The sequence below is a fragment of the Muntiacus reevesi genome, chromosome 3 (genome assembly GCF_963930625.1).
Source record: "Muntiacus reevesi chromosome 3, mMunRee1.1, whole genome shotgun sequence".
NCBI classification, from domain to species: domain Eukaryota; kingdom Metazoa; phylum Chordata; class Mammalia; order Artiodactyla; family Cervidae; genus Muntiacus; species Muntiacus reevesi.
The window spans coordinates 150,167,314-150,189,912 of NC_089251.1; the positions used below are offsets into that span (position 1 = coordinate 150,167,314).

The 22,599-nt window shown below is 37.1% G+C and overlaps 1 protein-coding gene and 1 non-coding gene across 3 annotated transcripts in view; both read left to right on the plus strand.

Moving 5' to 3' along the window:
* The window catches only part of PGAP1 (post-GPI attachment to proteins inositol deacylase 1), a 73,375-nt gene that overhangs the window by 3,527 nt on the left and 47,249 nt on the right, over window positions 1-22,599 (plus strand). For both annotated transcript variants that reach the window (XM_065930909.1, XM_065930911.1), the window contains exons 2-6: window positions 2,451-2,604; window positions 5,457-5,632; window positions 14,788-14,959; window positions 18,269-18,426; window positions 21,822-21,874. In XM_065930909.1, the coding sequence (XP_065786981.1) occupies window positions 2,451-2,604; window positions 5,457-5,632; window positions 14,788-14,959; window positions 18,269-18,426; window positions 21,822-21,874 (713 nt within the window). The remainder of the gene's footprint in view (window positions 1-2,450; window positions 2,605-5,456; window positions 5,633-14,787; window positions 14,960-18,268; window positions 18,427-21,821; window positions 21,875-22,599) is intronic.
* TRNAY-GUA (transfer RNA tyrosine (anticodon GUA)) lies at window positions 10,594-10,665 on the plus strand. Its single transcript has one exon. It is a non-coding gene; the product is annotated as a tRNA-Tyr (tRNA).

Consider the following 22,599-nt stretch of genomic DNA (forward strand, 5'->3'; position numbering starts at 1 on the left):
GGACCCCTCAAGTGTTTATTGTCTGTGTGTGTAGTGAGGAGACACATAAGGTGTATGTATGTTTTTACAAGGTTATTTCTTGACAGCAGTATGGACTGTGGATTGTTAGCCTTTTGTGGGGGAGAGTTCTCATTTAAAATAATCAATTTAAAATATATTGGAGTCCTGTTGCTATAAATGTTTTCTTTTTTTAAACTCCTTGACCACCTTCTGTGTTTTAATCATCATCCCTTTTGTATACCTATATCTTTTCTGTCCTCAGGCAATATCTTTTCTGTCCTCTAGGAAATACCCTTCCTGTCTTTTCCTGCCACTTACTCCCAACTTGAGTTTTGTTGGAAATGCAGTTTTGCCATTGCCTGCGATTCCCACTTTATGTTTCTGTTCTATGTCTTTTTTTCCATCTTTATGCTTTTTTCTACTCCATATTATATGCAGTCATATTTTTAAATGTACATTGTCTCACTATAAAATTGCTTTTATAATAGTAGATTATGAAATTTATCAAATAATATTCTTTTGCTTATTTTTCTGTCTCCAGGGAATTAAATACTTTTTTGGATATATTTGATAGTTCCTATCCTTCTTAGTTAGTTTTCAGCTCGTTCAAAACTCTTGTTTAGTCAGTGTCCTAAAAAGAACCTACTGTGTGTGTGCTACTATCTCAAATAGTGTGCTAAATTACAAGGAGTTAAGATAACTGTTCCCTTGTTCTCTCATTTTTTTTTGCATAATTTATACCTAGAGAACAAAATATTACATCATTTTTATTTTTGATTATTTACTGTGCATAATTAATACTGGAACTAATTTGAGTTGAGGTACGTAAACACATCTTAAACCAAATTGGTATCTATGTATTTTGAATATTTGAGGAGATAAAGTTGCTAGTAACTTACACAAGAAGCTCACAGTCTCTGAAGTTGTTTTCATGGTGTTATTGGCACAGATTGTTTATGGTACTATCCTCAAATATTCAGGAATTTGCATAAATGATCAGAATTATTCTTTTTAGAACAGTGATTTTTTTCAGTAGTCATTACCCATTTGCAATTTTCAAAATTCACTCAGTAGTTAAAATTTTTACCAAGCACGTGCATTTTACTAGTTTAGTTTAGTCGCTCAGTCGTGTCTGACTCTTCGCAACTCCATGGACTGTAGCCTACCAGCCTCCTCCGTCCATGGGATTTTCCAGGCAAGAGTATTGGAGTAGGTTACCATTTCCTTCTCCAGGGGATCTATTACTGCTAGATCATTAAATCTCTTGATGTCAATTTAAATAATATCTCCTGTTCAGTGTACTGTTCAGTGTAACTGGTTTCGTTTTTAATGGCCTCTCAGTTAGTCTCAGTATTGGCTGCTCAGTCGTGTCCAACTCTTTGTGACCTCATGGACTGTAGCCCTCCAGGCTCCTCTGTCCATGGAGTTCTCCAGGCAAGAATACTGAAGTGGGTTGCCATTCTCTTCTCCAGGGGATGTTCCCAACCCTGGGATCTAAGCCAGGTCTCCTGCACTGCAAGCAGATTCTTTACTGTCTGAGCCACCAGGGAAGCCCTTAATAGTCTCTATCCCTTAGGGGTTAAAAAAAAGGAGCCGAAGAAGAGCTTATGCTTTACTACTAATTTTATAGATGCCTACCTTTTTGGGATGACATTAAGACTTCATTTATATTTTGTTGAAAGAAATGTCAATTACTGGCCTATTTGGAAAATAATAATATGAATTGCAGAGTAGTTTTAGGCTTGCTGACAAACCATGCACCAGGTCATGGCTGACAAACCATGCACCAGGTCATGAAAACTGAAACAGATGCTAATTCATTGGAATCTTTGTGGTGAGAAGACTGTCCATGTCTTGACCAAGTCATGGCTGTAAGATTCGATTAATTTGTTAGCATATTGTAGGTCAAGCATATTAAGTTGAGAGGTAGGAAAGTTGCATTATAAAACAAAGTTACTTTCCTTTGAATGATGCAACAGCTTGGAGTGTATAATAGGGCCTGAGTAAAAGGGGAGAGACATTACCAAACAGTTTAAAATAGCAAAAAGGAATTCATTTAATAATGAAAAGCTTTTATCATTTCTAAGTATAATTGATAACTGATAATAAATGCATTTTCAATTATGTTAACATAGAGCATGCTGACATAAACCAGTATTTTTCACTTGTCAGTAGCTATTTTGAGTAATTTCTATTTATTAGAATTTTAAGTAGTCTCATCTTATGTTTTCTTGAAGGCTTCATGGTTTAAAACTCACATAATTCAAGACAGATGCTTCATATGTGTAAACTAAAAGTAGAACTTTGTTGTTCATTAAATGTAGTTTTTATCATCAGTAACATTTTTATATTGTACTAAATCAAATTTGTATAATTCAGAATTGGATATAGTGAGACTGAATTGTATTACTAAAACAGATTAAAGTGAAATTGCTTTCTCTTTCCTATAGAAAATTGAACTTCCAAAGAAACTGGCAAAACGCTATCCTGCTTATGAATTATATCTTTATGGAGAAGGGTCCTATGCTGAAGAGCACAAAGTTCTCCCTTTAACGGGTATTCCTGTTCTGTTTCTTCCTGGTAATGCTGGAAGTTATAAGCAAGGTAAGTCTCAAAAATAATTTTGAAAGCTGTGAATTCAGTTAAAGAATTAATTCAGACAGATACTCTGCATTAACTACTTCACTATGCATACTGGGAGACACAAATATACGACATTTTGTCTGAGAGAAGTATGTGACAAGTATATAAAAAAAGTTGAAAGCCACTTTGCAGAGAATAAGTAGGAGAAGATAAGATGATGATAAATAGATGATATAGGGATTTGGGAATCAGTAGAGGTAAGAGGTTTATGTTAGAAATTGAGGGTACACAAAACAGAACCTAAAGCATTGACTAGAGAAGTAAATCGGTGGTTTAAGTTATGCTGAGAAAGAGAGGAGATTGATATCTTTCTTTTGGAGTTATTTAAATTAGATCTAGAAATATGGAGGCAAACACAGAAAGGTAGGGTTGGGGGGAAGATCTGTGTACATATTCCAAATTGAAATATAGCAGTTATTCCTAGTGTAACAGTCAAGCAATGTAGAAGTAATTTCAGCTAAAATTCCCTTCTTATTGTTATTAAATGACGTGTTCTTTTATATAATAAGAATAGAATTATTTCAACCTTTAGTATAACTCCGGGAGATAGTGAAGGACAGGGAAGCCTGCTGTGCTGTAGTCCATGGGGTCGCAAAGAGCTGGACACGACTTAGTGACTGAACAACAGCAAAGTATAATTACTTACATGTTTATCTATTTAGCTAGCAAATATTTATGGGGCACCTACCATGAGCCAGGCAGTGTTTTAGATATTAGGCAGTATTCTAGATATTCTAGATATTAGTATGCCAGTAATGTTAAAAGTTAGAAAAATAAACGAGTAAGGGATAAAGGACAGACAGGGTCAAGAGGTGACCAGATGAAGTGGCCAGTATGCGGAGATGACATTTTGAGCAGAGGCTTGAGTGTGGCAGGGGACTGAGGTATGGTGCTGTTGCAGGGAAGACGTGGAAGCAGGAACGTTTTTGGTGCACTCAAGGCTACTGAGACTAGAGGTAAAAAGTGATGAGGGTGGAAAAGTAGCCACAGGCTGTATCATAAAAGCTGTGGAAGAGACTTAGAATTTTGATTTAAATGTGATGGATAACTATTGGAGAGTTTGGGTAGGAAATGATAAACTCTGATTTTTAAAATTTAATCATTGTACTTGAAGTATAACACATAAACAGAAAAATGTGTAGACTATCGCTATTTGGTTAAAAATGATTATAAAGTGAGTACCCAGGGGCCATACTCAAGTCAAGAAGTACAAGGTCGGCAGCACCCTGGAAGCCCCTATGTGCCCTTTCTTGATTAAAGCTCCCTCCCTTGCTTCTATATGAAGCCACAATCCTCAGTTTAAGGTAGTCATTTTCTTTACTTTCTTTATAGTTTTAGCATCTTAGTGTGTATCTCTAATTCATTCTACTTATTTGGGGCTATTAAGCATTTTTTTTTTTTAAAGAGGAGCTGATATTTTTTATTTTATTATTATTTTTATTTTTGGCCATGCCACTCAGCATGCAGAATCTTAGTTTCCCAACCAGGGATTGAAGCTGTGCCCCCTGCAGTGGATGCACCAAGTTTTAACTACTGGACCACCAAGGAAGTCCCAATTTTGGACTCTTTTAAATTTTCACTGTAATCATTGAGTGTATATTATTCTGTGACTGGCTTCTTCCACTAACTTTTTTTTTTAATACAATAAAAGTAACTTTTACTGATTTTTTTATCTTAGATCTTTTAAAAAATTAAAGTATAGTTGATTTACAGTGTTGTGTTAGTTATAGGTGTACAGCAAAGTGATTCAGTTTTATACACACACACACACACACACACACACACACACATATATATTAGTGCTTTCTAGGAATTAGGAGGAAGATAAGAATGAAGAGTAACTGCTAATGAGTAAAGGGTTTTCTTTTGGGAGTGATTAAAAAATGTCTGAAATTAGATTGCAGAAAACGATTGTATGCCTCTGTGACTATACAAAATATCATTAAATTGTATGCTTTGCGCAATGAGTTACATAGTTTGTGAATTATATATGTTTAAAAAATGGAGTGGCAAACAAATATTTTGTTTACTAAACCTAAAACCTAGAGAGTATGATTGTGGGAAATGAGAATTACATTTGAAATTAAGAGACCAGCAATTTAAAAAATTGTTTATATGTATATACATATATATATATATACACCTATCACTATATATGTATAGTATATGTCATATTTATCACAATATATGTATATTACTTATATACATATATGTGCTTTATCACGTTAAACAGTAGAAGCAGAGAGCCTGTTTAGGAAACTATTAGAGTAGTTCAGGCAAGAGATGATGATGCTTGGATTAGGAAGGTAGTGGTGGAAGTGGTGAAGAAGGCTTGATTGGGGAAATATTTAGAAGGTGGAGCATGACAAGATTGACTTACAGTGATGTCATGTGTAAGAAAAAAAGACAAGTCTTCCATGAGTGTTTAAAACCTCTGTGATGAGCTGTAATGAGCAGACATTTCTTGCAGGATTTTCTCACTCTTAAAATCCTCAAGTCTGACAAAGTTCCTACTTCTTATTGCTCAAGGATTCCTTTCTTCCTTTTTAGCTGTTGTTGCCCTTACTGAAGGGGAAACAAACAGGTAGAGAATGAATGAACCATTCACTTTATATTTAATTTTAAAAAATTTATAGAACAAGACACACAATTGCTAGGTGGGTTTTTTCTTCTAAATTGATATTATTAAGGATGTCACCCTAAAGTAGGTTTTATTCAGTGTGAGAGATAGTTATTTGTTGAGAGACTTTGAAGCTTTAGAAGAAACCTAAAAAATTTTTGTTTCACATGCACGTAATCCTTTTCCTCTGCAGTTCGTTCTATTGGCTCTATTGCACTTAGAAAAGCCGAAGATATTGACTTCAAGTACCACTTTGACTTCTTTAGTGTGAATTTCAATGAAGAACTGGTGGCACTGTATGGTGGAAGTCTTCAGAAACAGACCAAGTTTGTGCATGAATGCATTAAAACAATTCTCAAGCTCTATAAGGTATGAGATAATCATGGAGATCAATAGTGATCAGCCTACTGGTATCTTTTTTTGTTTGTTGAAGAGACTCAGCATATTTTAAATTATTTGTTTACATGAGCTCCCCAGATGGCTCAGCGGTAAAGAATCCGCCTGCCAGTGCATGAGATACAGGTTCGATCCCTGGGTCAGGAAGATCTGCTGGAGTGGGAAATGGCTGCTACTCCAGTATTCTTGCCTGGAAAATTCCATGGACATAGGAGCCTGGCTACAGTCCGTGAGGTGCAAAGAGTTGTGTTTTACAAACACACACACACACACACACACACACAGAAGTTGAAGCAAAGGTGGCACAAAAGTTTTCTTGTGTGAAATTCTATTGCTTTGAATTCTGTCATGGGTTTTGAAGTTCAAATTCAGTTTACAAGATCTCTTTCTTGTGAATTTTGGGAAAACAAATTTTTTTCCTTTGTATACAAATTAGGAGTGCAGTGCATTTCCTAAATCCATTAGTATGGATTTGTTGAAATTATCAACGCTAATTGTGAATTTACCTATTTTTTCCTCTACTTTGGTAATTCTGCTAATTGTCTAAATAACTGGTACTAGAGTAGACCACTTCCATATATAAACAATCATAAAACTGGTGAAAATATCTGAAGCACATGTTTTCAGATGTTGGACAACCAAATGGTAAAGGTCCATGATCACCAAAAGAGGGAAAACATGTGATGTGAGCTCCTTGAGTGCCCAGCTTTCTGCCTGGAAGCATTTTCCAGACCATGGGGTAAAATTTTTAGAGGTGAAACAGAGCAAGTTGATGTCACTAAGCTGAAGAAGGCAGGGGCTGGCATTTGGGGCTACTGACATGGCTAGGTTTGTGGTCAGAGTAGAAGAAGAGAACTAAGACCTAGGCATAGATAGGAGCTCTCGAGATGCGATTCTTTCAGTCTTTGAGTGCTACGTTATGTATGCACAGGGCAATACAAGGCAATAGCACACCAAGGAGGAAGGGTTAGGGTTAGAGCGCCAGTGTCTCCAATTGGTTCAGAATTAAAAGGTTAAAAAATTTATTTCCAGTAATGAATTCATTATGAGGTTTATAATTTATTTAGAAGGAAAATATATACTAATGGTGAAAAGATAGGAAAAGGAATAGATAGAATTATTCCACTACAGTAAGAAGTATAATGTTAATTCATGATAGACTGAGAAGGTTGTATATTGTAATTTCTAGAGTAACAATAACAAAAAAGGAGATGCAGCTAAAGAGCAAATGGAGGAGAAATACAGATCTACTTCAGAGATACTGCAGGTTAGGTTCCAGACTGCCGCAGTAAAGCAGACACTGCAGTTAAGCAAGTCTCATGAGTTTTGGGGGGTCTAGTTCATACAAAGTTATGTTTGCAGTATACCATGGACTCTTTAAGTGTGTGATAACGTCATGTTTTTAACAATGTGCATACCTTAATTTTAAAATATTGCTAAGAAATGCTGACCATCATTTGAACCTTCATAATAGTAACATCAGAGGTCAGTGATCACACAGCTTACCATAACAAATAAAATGGAAAAGTTTGAAACATTGCGATAATTACCAAAATGTGACACAAAGTGAATAAATATTATTGGAAAATGGCACAAATAGACATGCTCAGTGCAAAGTTGCCATAGAACTTTGATTTGTTAAAAATGCAGTATCAGTGAAGTACAATAAAATGTATTCAGTCTGAAAGGAAAGAACCGCAAGACAGATGGGACAAACAGAAAACAAATGGCAAGATAATAGAGTTCAGTGCAGCTATCAGTAATTATATTAATTGTAGATGGATTAAACACTCCAATTAAAAGGAAGATCTTGTCAGACTGGATTAAAAAAACAAGACCCACCAAACTATATGCTAATCTGAGTACTGAAAAGCAAAAGCCATTTTAGATTTAAAAATCCTGATTAAGAAATGTAAAGGAATGGAAAAAATACACATACAAATACAGATAGTGTGAAAGTTAGCATGGCAATCAGTATCAACTAAATAGAGTCTAGGACAAAAGACATTACATTGAAAAAGAGGGACATTTCTTGGTAGTAAGAGTCAGCTCATCAGGAAGGCCAAAGAATCTCAAGGGAGTATGCAGCTAGTAGCAGAGCTTCCAAGTTGATGAAGCAGGATTAACAAACTAGAGGAAAAATAGGTAAATTCACAATTAGAATGGATAATTTCAACAATCCTCTCTCAATAATTGATGAAATAAATAGAAAACCAGAAAAACAAGATTTTAACACTGTTAATCAGCTTGACCTGTTGACATTTATAGAACATGTCCACCAACTGTAGAAACAAGCTGGGCTTACTGATATTTATAGGCTACACCCAGCAACTGAACAAGCTATGATCTCTTTCAGTGCACACGGAACATTTACTAAGATATGCCACATGTCAGGCCATAAAACAAGTCTCAATGTCAGGATGTCATACATCCTGTCTGATGTCATACAGGGTTTATTTTCTGAACATAACAGAATTAAATTAGAAATGTCAGCAAAAAGATACCTGGAAAATCCTCAAATGTTTGGAAATGACTTCTAGATAACCCATAGGTTAAAAAGAAAATCACGGGTGAAATTTTAAAATGTTTTGAATTGAATTAAAATGAAAACATGTCATCAGAATTTGTAAGATTAAAATAGTAGTTAGAAGTATAGTTTTAGGATTCATAAGTGATTTTAGCAGAATCACAGGTAAATGGTCAGTATTTAGAAATCAGTGATCAAATGGAAGGTGAAGTTTTGAAATGCAGATCTTGCACATCTTTCACTAAATAAATTTAGTGAAAGATGTGCAAGATCTGTTCACTGAAAACTGCAAACCCTTCTGGTAGAAATTAAAGAAATCCAAAATAAATGAACAGACCAACTTTATGGTTTAGAATACTCAAGGTTAAGATGTAAATTTTCCCCAAATAGACCAATAGATGTAATGCTCAACAAATCAAATACCAGTAATTCTTTTTTTTTTAATTGATATGCTTATGTGGAAAGAATCAAAGCAACAAATAATAAAAAAAAAGACCCATCTTGGAATAGAACAAAGTTGGAGGTCCTGCATTGCCTGATGCAAGACTTAACTGTAAAGCTACAGTCATCCAGTCATTGGTATTCCAGTGTATCTTGAAAATGAAATTTAGGTGTCTTGATTCGTTGCCTAAGTCAGCATTTTAAAATTACTTCAAATATTTTTTAGCTTAAATCTACACTTATTGTAGGATGAAACAAGCCGTAAGATGAAGCAGAACCTTTTACATATCTGATAGTTATTAGATAAGATAAATTAGATATGATTTCAAAATGAGACTTAATTCCATAAATGTCTTTCCCAAAAAACAATTGTGTCTCTAATGTTATGTATTAGGTGCTTTGTTTTTGTTCTTTTTTGTTGTTGTTGTCTTGTTTTCTCTAACAAATACATGTTACATTTTTAATAGAACTAATAGACTTTCTTCTAAATTGAGGCTTTTAGAAAGTATTATTTCTGTTACAAGAAAGTATAACAGGGGTTAAGAGACAACTCAGTCTTGTTGGATGGATATGACTTGGGTATGGGAAAGTGAGAGGACATTTTAGATGGAAGAAACCACATTTGTTCATCATGTGAGTCTGCATGCAAATATAGGAATGAATAAAACAGAAATCTAAGCCCTCATGGGACTATGTTCCAATAGGGAGAGGCAGGCAGAAAACATCATAAATAAGAAAAATGCATACTATCTTATGATAAATATCAGGAATTAGAAAAGGGAGATAGGTAGTTGAAGGTAGACTACAATTATAAATAAGGGCGCCCAGTGAAGACCTCTGTTGAGACACAGACAATTTGATACAAACTGACTATGCCAAAGCCTTTGACTGTGTGGATCACAATAAACTGTGGACCGTTCTGAAAGAGATGGGAATACCAGATCACCTGACCTACCTCTTGAGAAACCTATATGCAGGTCAGGAAGCAACAGTTAGAACTGGACATGGAACAACAGACTGGTTCCGAATAGGAAAAGGAGTACATCAAGGCTGTATATTGTCACCCTGCTTATTTAACTTATATGCAGAGTACATCATGAGAAACGCTGGGCTGGAAGAAGCACAAGCTGGAATCAAGATTGCCAGGAGAAATATCAGTAACCTCAGCTATGCAGATGACACCACCCTTATGGCAGAAAGTGAAGAAGATCTAAAGAGCCTCTTGATGAAAGTGAAAGAGGAGAGGGAAAAAGTTGGCTTAAAGCTTAACATTCAGAAAACTAAGATCATGGTATCTGGTTCCATCACTTAATGGCAAATAGATGGGGAAACAGTGGAAACAGTGGCTGACTTTATTTTTTTGGGCACCAAAATCACTGCAGATGGTGATTGCAGCCATGAATAAAAGACCTTTCCTCCTTGGAAGGAAAGTTATGGCCAACCTAGATAGCATATTAAAAAGCAGAGACATTACTTTGCCAACAAAGGTCCATCTAGTCAAGGCTGTGGTTTTTCCAGTGGTCATGTATGGATGTGAGAGTTGGACTGTGAAGAAAGCCGAGCACCGAAGAATTGATAGTTTTGAACTGTGGTGTTGAAGAAGACTGTTGAGAGTCCCTTGGATTGCAAGGAGATCCAACCAGTCCATCCTAAAGGAGATCAGTCCTGGGTGTTCATTGGAAGGGCTGATGCTGAAGCTGAAACTCCATACTTTGGCCACCTTATGCGAAGAGTTGACTCGTTGGAAAAAACCCTGATGCTGGGAGGAATTGGGGGCAGGAGGAGAAGGGATCAACAGAGGATGAGATGGCTAGAATGGCATCACTGACTCCATGGACATGAGTTTGAGTAAACTGTGGGAGTTGGTGATGGACAGGGAGGCCTGGTGTGCTGCGATTCATGGGGTCGCAAAGAGTCAGACATGACGGAGCAACTGAACTGAACTGAAGGATATGAGGGATTGGCTTCCCTGGTGGCTCAGAGGTTAAAGCATCTGCCTGTAATGCAGGAGACCCAGGTTCGATCCCTGGGTTGAGAAGATCCCCTGGAGAAGGAAATGGCAACCCACTCCAGTATTCTTGCCTGGAGAATCCCATGGACAGAGAAGCCTGGTGGGCCACAGTCCATGGGGTCGCAAAGAGTCAGACATGACTGAGCAACTTCACTTACTTACTCACTTAGCCTATTTAGATACCTAGGGAAAGTACTGTAGGAAGAGGGAACAAAGATATGAGGCAAACAGATGGGTCCTGTATTTCAGGAAAAACGAGTCTGATATGGCTGGAACAGTAAGTTAGTAGAAGGAAAGTTTGGGAGGAAGGCAGTTTGTAGAGTCTTGCAGGCAGTTTTAAGAATTTTGCCTTTTATTAAATGATGCAGAAAACCACTAAAGAGGTGTTTTTTTTTTTTTTTTTTTTTTTTTTTTTTCTCTAAAGAGGTTTTTGAACAAAGGAATAGCATGTTCTGCTTTAGGTTTTTTCTTTTGAATTTTTATTTATTTTTGGCTCTGCTGGGTCTTTGTTGCTGCTCGGGGTTTTCCTGTAGTTGTTGAGAGCAGGGACTGCTCTCCACTGCAGTTCATGGACTTCTCCTTGCAGTGGCTTCTCTTGTTGCAGAGCATGGGCTCTAGGCATTCGGGCTTTAGTAGCGCAGGCTCAATAGTTGTGACCCACGGTCGTAGTTGCTTTGCAACATGTGGAATCTTCCTGGTCTAGGGATCAAACCTGTGTCTCCTTCATTGGCAGGCAAATTCCTTACCATTGAGTCACCTGGGAAGCCCTGTTTTAGGTTATAACAGTTTCATTCTGGTGTCAGTGTGCTTTTGAGGATAAACTGAAGGGATGTAAAGGTAGAAGTAGAGAAGCCAGTTAGGCAACTATTGAAGTAATTTTGGCAAGATAATTTTGGTTGGATCAAGTTGATAGCAATGGAGATGATAGGAAATGGTCAGACTGGTATAAATCTCAAAGGCAACAGGAGTTGCTGGCAGTTCAGGTATGGAAGGTTATGTGAGAGAAAAAGAAGAGTTAAGGATGACCCAAACTAGAAAAAGGGCTTCCTTGGTGGCTCAGATGGTAAACAATCTGCCTGCAATGCAGAAGACCCAGATTCAACCCAGGGGTCAGGAAGATCCCCCGGAGAAGGGCATGGCAAGCCACTCCAGTATTCTTGCCTGGAGAACTCTGTGGACAGAGAAGCCTGGTGGGCTACAGTCCATGGGGTTGCAAAGAGTCAGACATGACTGAGAGACTAATACTTCATTTCAAACTAGAAAAACTAAAAGAATTTAATTATCATTAACCAGGGTGGGGAAAAATGTAGGAGGAACAGATCTAAAGGATATTAAGAGTTCAGTTCTAGACAGATTGTATTTAAGGTACATTTTAGACATCCCAAGTGTAGCTAGCATGCAGTTGTAGTTTAAGGTTAGAGTTCAGGAGAAGAGATCCAGTGTGGAGATAATAACTTGAGGATTGACAGCATATAGATGTAATTAGACAGCATGTTAAAAAGCAGAGACATTACTTTGCCAACAAAGGTCTGTCTAGTCAAGGCTATGGTTTTTCCAGTAGTCATGTATGGATGTGAGAATTGGATTATAAAGAAAGCTGAGTGCGAAGAATTGATGGTTTTGAACTGTGGTGTTGGAGAAGACTCTTGAGAGTCCTTGGACTGCAAGGAGATCCAACCAGTCCATCCTAAAGGAGATCAGTCCTGAATATTCATTGGGAGGACTGATGCTGAAACTGAAGTTCCAATACTTTGGCTACCTGATGCGAAGAACTGACTCATTGGAAAAGACCCTGATGCCCAGAAAGATTGAAGGCGGGAGGAGAAGGGGAAGACAGAGGAAGAGATGGTTGGATGGCATCACCAACTCAATGGACATGAGTTTGAGTAAACTCGGTGTTGGTGATGGACAGGGAGGCCTGGCGTGCTGCAGTCCATGGGGTCGCAAAGACTTGGACATGACTGAGCGCCTGAACTGAACGGAACTGAGATGTAGTTAGAGCCATGAAACTGGATGAGACCACTAATGGGTTCAAGATGTGAAAGAAGATATTTAGGGACTGAGATCTGAGTCACACCAGTATGAAGAGATGAGGGGAGATAAGAAGGAACCAGCAAGAGACTAAAAAGGAGCAGTCAGTGAGGTAAGAGGAGAACCATAAGAGTATCTCATCACGGAAACCAAGCAAAGTATTTTCAAAGAGGAATAAGTGATCAGCTATGTAAATTGCCATTGATAGGTCAAGTAAGGTGAGGATTGAGAATTGATCCTTAGATTCCTTGGTAACCAGATAAGTGCAGTTTTAAAAGAGTGTTGCAGGGGAAAACCTGATCAGAATGGGTTTAAGGGTGTTTGAGAAACTGGAGACAGCAAGTACTGTGCAGGCAACTGTTTTTGAAGAGTTTTGCTCTTCAAAACAGTGTGTGTGTGTGTGTGTGTGTGTATATATCATATATATACCATATATATATATATGGTATATTAAGAAAGATGTGGTTGCTAAAGTAGAAGTAAAAATAAAGTTTTTACTTTTTGAGAGAATGACAGTATATATACTATGAGAATGATCTAGTAGTTGTTTTTGCTTAGTTCTCAATTGTGTCTGACTTTTTGTGACCCTTTGGACTGTAGCCCACCAGGCTCCTCTGTCCATGGCATTTTTCAGATGAGAATACTGGAGTAGGTTGCCATTTCCTCTGCCAGGGGATCTTCCTGATCAGGGATTAAATCCACATCTTCTGTGTCTCTTGCACTTCAGGCAGATTGTTTGCCCTCTGAGCCAGTGGGGAAGACCATATTTATATACTAGTGAGAATGATCTAGTAGACAGAAACAATAATGCAGGAACAAAGTGAGAAGAATTGCCAGGGTGATGTCCTTGAGAAGGCCAAAGGGGATAGGTTTTTGCTAAGATCAGGTATGTTTTGGAAGATCACCAAAACTATCCTCAGGCTGATGTTTCTCCAGGAGGCCTTACAGGACTCAGCGTATAGTTGTTCTCATGGTTATGGTTTATTACAATGAAAGGATACAAAGCAAAATTGGCAAAGAGAAAAGGTGCATGGGGTGAAGCCCAGAGAAGCCGGGTGAAGCTTCCCCATGTCCCTTCGCAGGAAAGTCACTCTGGGTTCATTTAATTCCTGCGGCAACGCTTGTGACCGGCATGCAGTGTCATCTGTGAGAGACGTTCCCTAGAGACTCAGTAGGCAAGGTTTTCCTGAGGGCCAGTCACCTGGACACCTTGTGCCTGCGCCTCCCGTGTGCCAAAATCCCAACAAAAATAAGGCTGAAGGCGTTCAACATAAGCCGTGTTTACAAAGCAGTTTCGATATGAGCCATTGGTATCATTTAGGAAATGATGGGAGCCCTTCCAAAGTCTGTGGTCCCAGACAGCAAACCAGAGCCAACCTTGAATACAGTCAGTCTTAAGGATAGCAGTCTCAGGTCTATTCTATTAACTCTGGTTCTGCGTGAGGCCCAGATTATAGTAACAGGAGAGAAGGCCTGGATGAAGGATCAGTGCGGAAGGTGATGAACAGAAGTTTGGTAGTGGAACCGAGGATACTATATGGAGATAGAAAAGATTTTTTAAAAAGAAATACTTACTTTAAAAGTTAAAATATGTAATTATCAGTGAATAAATGTGGATTGCTGACTCCTTTTTAAGCCTAGGCCCACAATAGAGAAATAATTTAATGAGATAAGATATATCAGTATGATGCAATAGTACATTGCTATGGCAACTGGTATAGTTGTGGCTTTTTTGTGATACCTCCACTTTCAAATAAGTGATCTGACTTTATATATCCTATAAAATCTAATATTCTGATATATACCAAATGTAATCACACCTCTTACATACAGTATAACAAATGGTAAAAACATGATTTGCTAGACCAAGTGTTTTGATTTTGGTTCAGAAAACCAAAGCCTAACTTTTAAAAATGCTTGCAGAACACAAAACAGAACACAAAAATGTATATATTAATTACAGGTGTATGAAAATGTATTTCTGTCTTACTAAGGGAGATTATATAAATAGTTTATTCTTCTTTTTTCAATAAAATTGCTTATATGTTGAGAGAAGTATTTATTATGTTTACTGTGATTCTAATCCTTAATCATGCCTTGATTTTTTTTTTTTAATAGGGTCAAGAATTTGCTCCAAAAAGTGTGGCAATAATCGGTCATTCTATGGGTGGCCTTGTTGCAAGAGCATTGCTTACACTGAAAAATTTTAAACAAGATCTGATCAATCTTCTTGTTACACAAGCCACACCTCATGTTGCTCCTGTGATGCCTTTAGATCGTTTCATTACAGGTGGGTACTGTTAAATAAACACTAACTGACCTCCCCATTGTTGTTTAGGATTAAACAAATCCTTGCAGCTACTCCCTTTAGAGTATGCTACAGGTTTATCCATGTGTGAAGCAGCTTAGGTTTAAATCAGCACTTCCAATTCTGAGCATCTCTTTTTGTGACTTTCAGCTTAAGACTCATAGCTGAAGCTGCTGTTAGTTTCCTGTGCCTGTCGCATGTTAGCATAGACAGCATGTGTCCTACAGCCTCTAGGCCTTTGAGCTTCAGCTTAGTTGTTCTTGAGGTTGACTCCCAGTCTCCTGAAGTGTATTTATATTTCTGTGTTTTGTTAACTCTTCTGGCTACTCTATTCAAAATACATGTATTTAGGTAAAATAGTAGAAGTGCCTGTTTTTAAATAAATAAGTCTGCTAACACTTTATATGATGAGATGAGTTAGGATTGCTAACACATTTATGGAGCTCTTATATTTTGGATATTGTGGCAAGAACTATGTGACTGTTAGGTCATTTGCTCTTTAGGGCAGTCCTTTGAGGTAGCTACCATTATTATAGCCATGTTCACAGATAGAAAAAAAGAGGCCAGGATAAATTCTTGCCCAAAATCACATAGCAAGAAAATAGTGGAGCCAGTATTTGACACTGGCAAGCTTGTTTCTGGGCCTGTGCTTTTACCCTTTGCATATGCTGCCTCTGAATTGAGTTACATTATAATAACAGAGGAAATAAAACTATGGGTAATACTGTAATTTTGCAGAGAATTTTGAGTGAAGAATAGGAGTCTATGATCGCTGTCATCTAATTAAATAGTGATAATGTTGGAGAATAATAATTAAACGCCTATTCTCTCAACTTTTTATTAAAGTCAAGTGTTGTCTTCATGGCTTATTGGAATGTTGTATGTGTAGAAGAAAATCTTTAGAAAGAAATAATTATTTTTCCTGATCAGTAAATTTGTACAGCTTCTTATTCTATAAAAATTTGCATCATCTTAATTGTGCTGAAATTTTTTTTTTATAGATTAGTGAGACACATACCCTAAGGACTCCAAACCAAAATAGCTTTCCAAAACACCCATCTCAGCATAGCATTGCCAAGGAGTAACTTATTTACTGAGATATCTGGTGCAGTAATACTTAAAGAGAAGGTTGATTTTTCTCCTTATTATATTTAAAACTTTGCCTGTAGAACTCTTTGAATAAAAAATTTAATTTTGTATTGAAGTTAAATATGCCTTCCTGATTCTAATAATTATAAATTATTATTTATAATAGGTTTAGAAAAAATTAAAGACATAGTCACAATACTTGTCATCATAATAAGATTTCTTTCTCTTACTGCATTTTATGTGGTATATGTAGATGAGCCCTGCAAGTTATATCAGAATTACTCAAAGTCCTTTTTAAAAATCTCTCTGAGGAAAGAACTGTCAAGAGAATCAGGTTTTAGTGTTTTTGAAGGATACTTATGGTCTGCCTCTGAATGGTTTAGACCAGGTTTCCGCATCCTCTGGGATCTGATGCCTGATTCTCTGAGGTGGATCTGATGTAATAATACTAGAAATAAAATGCAGAATAAATGTAATGCCCTTGACTCATTCTGAAATCATTCCCCCAATCCTGGTCCATGGAATAATTGTCTTCCACAAAATCTGTCCCTGGTTCCCAAATGGTTGGGGACCACTGGCTTAGGCTGAAAGTGCTTCTTAGGATCAAGGTGCCTCTCCAAGTTAGCAAGCTTCTTGGGCTTCCCTTGTGGCTCACTGGTAAAGAATCTGCCTGCAATGCGGGAGACCTGGGCTCGATCCCTGGGTTGGGAAGATCCCCTGGAGAAACGAAAAGCTACCCACTCCAATATTCTGGCCTGGAGAATTCCATGGGCTATACAGTCCATGGGGTCGCAAAGAGTTGGACATGACTGAGCGACTTTCACTTTGCCATTTATTTTGTATTTATTTTTTATTGCATCAAGCCATAATTAGTATAAAAAAGCAAAAGTTCAAAGGATGATAGGTTTTTAAGTTTTCAGGAGACCCATATTATGCGCAGAAGTAGATTCCCTGTTTGTACTTGTTGGAAATAGTGTCCTTAAATGGGGAGAAAGGAAGCCTTGCGCTGGGCTCTGTGCTTTAGAGGGCCCTGCTCTGGTGTTGCCATACACGTACAGGTGTGGAGTGTACAGGGCAAACAGCCTCCCCACTTAGAGGTTGTACCTTTACTTCTGGACCATGATCCAGGTAGCCAGTCTTTCAGACTTTTCTTGTCCATATGCCTCAAGCTCACTTCCTTAGCCCCTCTTTGGATCTGTCTTGAGGACAGGTATGTGCAATCCTGAGCTTGAACTGTGGCCAGGGGTGGCTCTGCTTGAGGCACAGACAGAACTTGGATGTGCGCAGGAGGTCCTTGTGATGCAGGATGGAATGTGTGTGGGAAGTAAAGGAGGAGAGCTCAGTGACCTGCTCTCCCTGTGCCGTAGACGCCCACAGAGATACGTTTTCCCTGCGCTGCCATCAGCCAGTGTCCGGCTCCGAGGCGTCCTTGTTGCTGTTGCTCAGTCCCTCAGTCCTGTCCGACTCTTTGCAGCCGTATGGACTGCAGCACACCAGGCTCCCCTGGCCTTCACCATCTCCCAGAGCGTGCTCAAACTCATGCCCGTTGGGGCGGTGATGCATCCAGCCATCTCATGCTCTGTCGCCCAAATTTTTCTCACCTTTCATAGGTAAAGTGGAAAAATTATCCCCAAGTAGTTCCCTTTGAAACTGCTTGTTAAACTAAATGAATGGAATCTTCTTAAACATCAGATTTTCCACAATAGAGAGTCCCAAGAATAATGTGACTGTCATTGCCCTGATAGATGAAATTTTAGCACAAGTACTGCAGTAAAAAGCTGCTGAGCCCTTATAAATAAGGACACAGCCATGATTAGGAAGATCTACAGCTCCTTAGCGTAGTAAACTTGTATCTTTGGAAGAATTTGGGGTGTTTCTTTCTATATTATGTGGCTCGTGAAAAAAAAGCATCCTTGTGGAATGTAGAGACCTGTTTGCTATAGACTTGTCAAAGCTAGTAAAATTGAATTATCTTTTTTCTTTATTGATATGTTTATTAACTCAGTATTTGTACTCTGATGGGGAAAGTAGAATATGTGTAAAGATAACTGATTTTACTCAAAGTAAAGAAATGTGGATGGCATTGTTTATAGACAATTCGTATGGCTTAAACAGAAATTCAGTTTAATATTAGTATCCTAGATAGGTTATTGTTTCAGGGAATGGTTGCCAACTTTTAATGTCTTTTCTATTTCCCACCAGATTTTTATATGACTGTAAACAACTATTGGATTTTAAATGCCAGACAGATAAATTTAACCACACTTTCTGTAGCTGGAGGATTCCGGGATTACCAAGTTCGTTCAGGACTGACTTTTCTACCAAAATTAAGCCATCATACCAGTGCCTTATCTGTTGTGGTAATCTTTTTTAAAGATTCTAGTGAAGTAGTAACATGATGGTCACAGTGGGGCGTGAAAGGGGAAGTGATATGTGGTTGGTTGGAAATGATTGCTTAGTTGCTGCATGTACATGTTTGCATGTGTGTGTGAGAGGACAGAGATATGAAAAAATGAATATTATTATTTTGGGAAGGCAGAGGCATGGATACTTAAATCCATGGAAAGTGAAAAAAATGTTAGAAACTTCATGCAAATCACTCTTATATAAGATGATTGTTTCTTGTTCAAAGTAAGTGCCTATCCATTGATTAGAGGTTTTTTTTTTTTTTTTTTTTCATTGATTAGAGTTTTAAGTATGAGAAAGTGTAGGCTGAATCCAAGGGACCTTGGTGTATCTCAGTGGTATGCTATACACAACAGTAGTAGATCAAACATTTCACATACTCTTGAATTTTATACTTGAATGTTTACTGGTTTTAAAATTTAAATTTAGCTTTGATACTTGATAGTAGCTTCCCTGGTGGCACAGACAGTAAAGAATCTGCCTGCTATGTGGGAGACAAGGGTTCGATCACTGGGTTGGGAAGATTCCCCTGGAGAAGGAACTGGCAACCCACCCCAGTATTCTTGCCTGGAGAACGCCATGGACAGAGGAGCCTGGTGGGCTAGTCCATGGGGTTGCAAAGAGTTGGACACGACTGAGTGATTGATACTTGATAGAGTATCAAAGTATAGATAGAGCCCTGATAGAGTATCAAAGTATAGATAGAAACCTGATAAATAAACTTGCTACTTATTCTTCCCTGCTAGCACATCAGGTATTTGATCTTTAACGAGGATACATAGTTTCTGTAAAATAAGTTCAGGTTTCTTTTTAGGACTTACATTATTTTTGTATTTTTAGCTTTGAAGTCTTCAGTTAAGAGCTTAATTTTTAAACTCAGTATACACATTGTCTACAAATATAACTCAATTTAATTTCTAAAAAGAAAATTCATAGCATTCCTTTTGCTTTTCAGATGATAGTTCTTTGTTTCATAGCTGTTGTCTTCATAGATATGCCTTTGCTCGACTTAGCTACTATTGCTCTTTCATAAATTGCTATTCATTAAGTAAATATTGAATGCTACATAGAATAAAAATTATTAGGCTGTTCTGCCCTTACCAACCATTTTCTTACTACTGGAAGAGCTATGATATAGCCGTAATAGCTTTGGAACTAATTAGTACTAATTTACTTATTGGTAAACCTCTCTAGGCTCATTGTTGGTATGAATCTGGTTTTTTGCTGCTTAAATATTTTGGGCAGATATATTCTAGTTCTTGAAACTCTAAATATGAAATTCTTAGTAAAAATAGACATTTTAGTCATATAAAATTGGATATAACTTATTGCCTAGACTTGATCTGGAGCATGATGCTGTATTGATACCCGCTTTTACAGCTTTTAAAGAATTTAGTTTTTTTAATGGTGTGTGTGTGCATGCTTTTCCAATCGATTTGTTAATGTATTATGTTTAAGGCAACTTGTGGATCTGTGTCTCTGATGAAAATATATTTCACTTATTATGGAACTTAAAGCTGGTTATTGTATAATCTGAGTTTTATTTAGCTTTTAAATATTTCATTATTTAGTTTTTAGCTCTCAAATAATCTTGTCTTTTATATGTCTACATGTATATTCTCCTTAAAAAAACAATTATTAAGAAGTAATTTTTTAATGATTATCTCAAGACCAGTTAAATGACATTGAACCCATTGGGGAAAAAACCATTCAAGTTAGAGACCTTAGTTATTTTAGTATGGTAGATCAAACTTCTGTAATGTTCACTTATGCAGATAATGGCACTTAAACAGTAGAATTTTACATTTTGCTCATTTAACTGCCCTAGGTGTGTATTTAAGTGGTGGGTGGTTTATGAAGGAGGCTCAGTAAGGGACTCAGGCTCCTCCTTCTTGAATGCCTTACCCAAAAGGTTGCTTTAATCATCACTGTTTCGACCACAGGAAGGGAGGAGAAAGCGTGGAGGCAGAGCAGTCAGGTCTGACCGTGGCGCATCTCCCTCTTTTTTACACACTGTTAGTACTTAGTCACACCTTGGAGGAAAGAGACTGAAATATGCACTCTAGCTACCACAAAGATTGTCAGCAACTACCTTTATTGTTTATGTTGACTTTCCTTTTTTTTTAGCTCTAACACAGATATTAGACTGAATGAAAGTAAATTAGCTTTGTGTCCTAATTAATAGTAAATTATGTCTACAGTGAGTTCTCATTTTACTGAGAATCTAATGAAACCTTAGAACCACAGTGAACTCTGGTTGTCTCAGTTTTTAAAGTAAGTTGCCAGCAGTAATTCCTAAATAAGATATCTAATATCTATAAGTTCATTTAGTAAGCTGTAGATTTTCCTTCAACTATAGAGCCTGGAACCCAAGTACACATTGTTATTTGCAGAGTACCAGGGTTACAATGACTCATTAGAAGTTATAAATACCTTTTTTTTTTTAATTAAAGAGGCATGATAGGCCTTTAAATTTTATCACACATAGCATTGTTAGTTTCCTATTTTCGTTTTATTTTGACATTTCTAGGGAGAGCATCTCTTTGTGTCTTTGACAGTGCAGAGAGAGAGAGATGATATGAAAAATAATATTAGATTTACTTAATATTCCCCCATTGTATGTAAGATGCTGTTCATTCAGGAGGAGGTCATTACCTTGTATCAAAAAATTCTCTAGTTCTTGGATGTTGCTGGTCATTGTTAGGAAACCTGAAAACTTACATTTTTTACTAGGCTTTTGCCCTTCTGTCTCTAACCAGTAGTATATATTGCTAATCATCTAGAGATTTTTTTTTTTTTTTAATGAAAATCTGTACCCCACTTATAAAAGTCTGATTTGGTGGTTTTGTGATTAGGCATATTTATTTTGAATAAAGTCTCCCCAGGCCTAGGTATCTCTCAGATATATCCTGATTAGAATTAACATCTTAGAATTTATTAAGTGATAGTCTAATCAGAACTGAAATTACTGAAATATCTATTATAATTTATACATATACTATGATTTATTAAAAATTTATAAACTCAGCCTCTTATTAAAGTAATGAGGAGTTAGACATTAAACTTCAGTAAGTAACCTGTAGATGTTTTAATAATTTTTAAAGAATAATTTAAGCTTGACTAAGTAGTAATGACAGTTATTTTACACAGGAAATATTGTAATATTTGGGGGTCACCTTTTTTTGGGGGGGCGGTCACCTTTTTATAAGACATTTTAAAATGTCTGTGCATCATAAAATAGTGAAACTAATGTTACATGTTTCTAAATACTAGCCTATAAGAATTTTAAGGCTGTTGGAGAATAACAAGTGTGCTTTTCTTAACTGTGATCTTGCTTCTTTCCTTTTAGAGTTCAGCAGTGCCTAAGACATGGGTCTCAACAGACCACCTCTCCATTGTGTGGTAAGTTAATATAACTACTTTGGCAGTTTGTGACGGTCCTCTTTTCTCGTGAGTGAATACCTTGGTTTGTTATCTTTCTTAGAGCTTTCTCTATAAATAAATAAGGGCTTGGGAGAAAGATTAACTTAGGGGTTAAAATTTCAACCTTTGTTCTTGTCTTGGTTTGACCAAGGTGTCCTTGGCAACCTGTAAAACCATCGCTTGAAGAACCAGTAGCATCAGTCTCAAATGAAGCTAATGTCAAATGTCAGAATTTTGGGATTTATCATGGTTGGGCAGAATCAAAGACCCTTGGCCAGTCACCAAACTCAGGGACTTGATTATTGCAGCATTGATTATTCTGGAGCAGCACATGGAAAACCAATTAGGAGTTAGATTTATGCTTAATATAAATAAATAGATTAAATAAGAGGCAGGAAATACATAAACCCTAGTATCTTATCTCTATGTCCATTGGCTTAAAGATTCTCTTTTCACTTTCCTCTGGCTGTGCAATCAGTGGTGTCGGGAACACAACCATTCAGACATGTGAAGATGGGTCAGACAATATGCCTGTGTCTAGGGTAGACATGTAGATTTAGGGAAGACAGAGCAGCCGGATACTTCTACTCTGAAATATCTGGGAAGATTAAATTTACTTTATTTAGATAGGTTTCAGCTTTAAGATGTATGCTTATTAATAATGATTTGTTAAATAATTTTAGAGTTCACTGGATTAAAAGAAA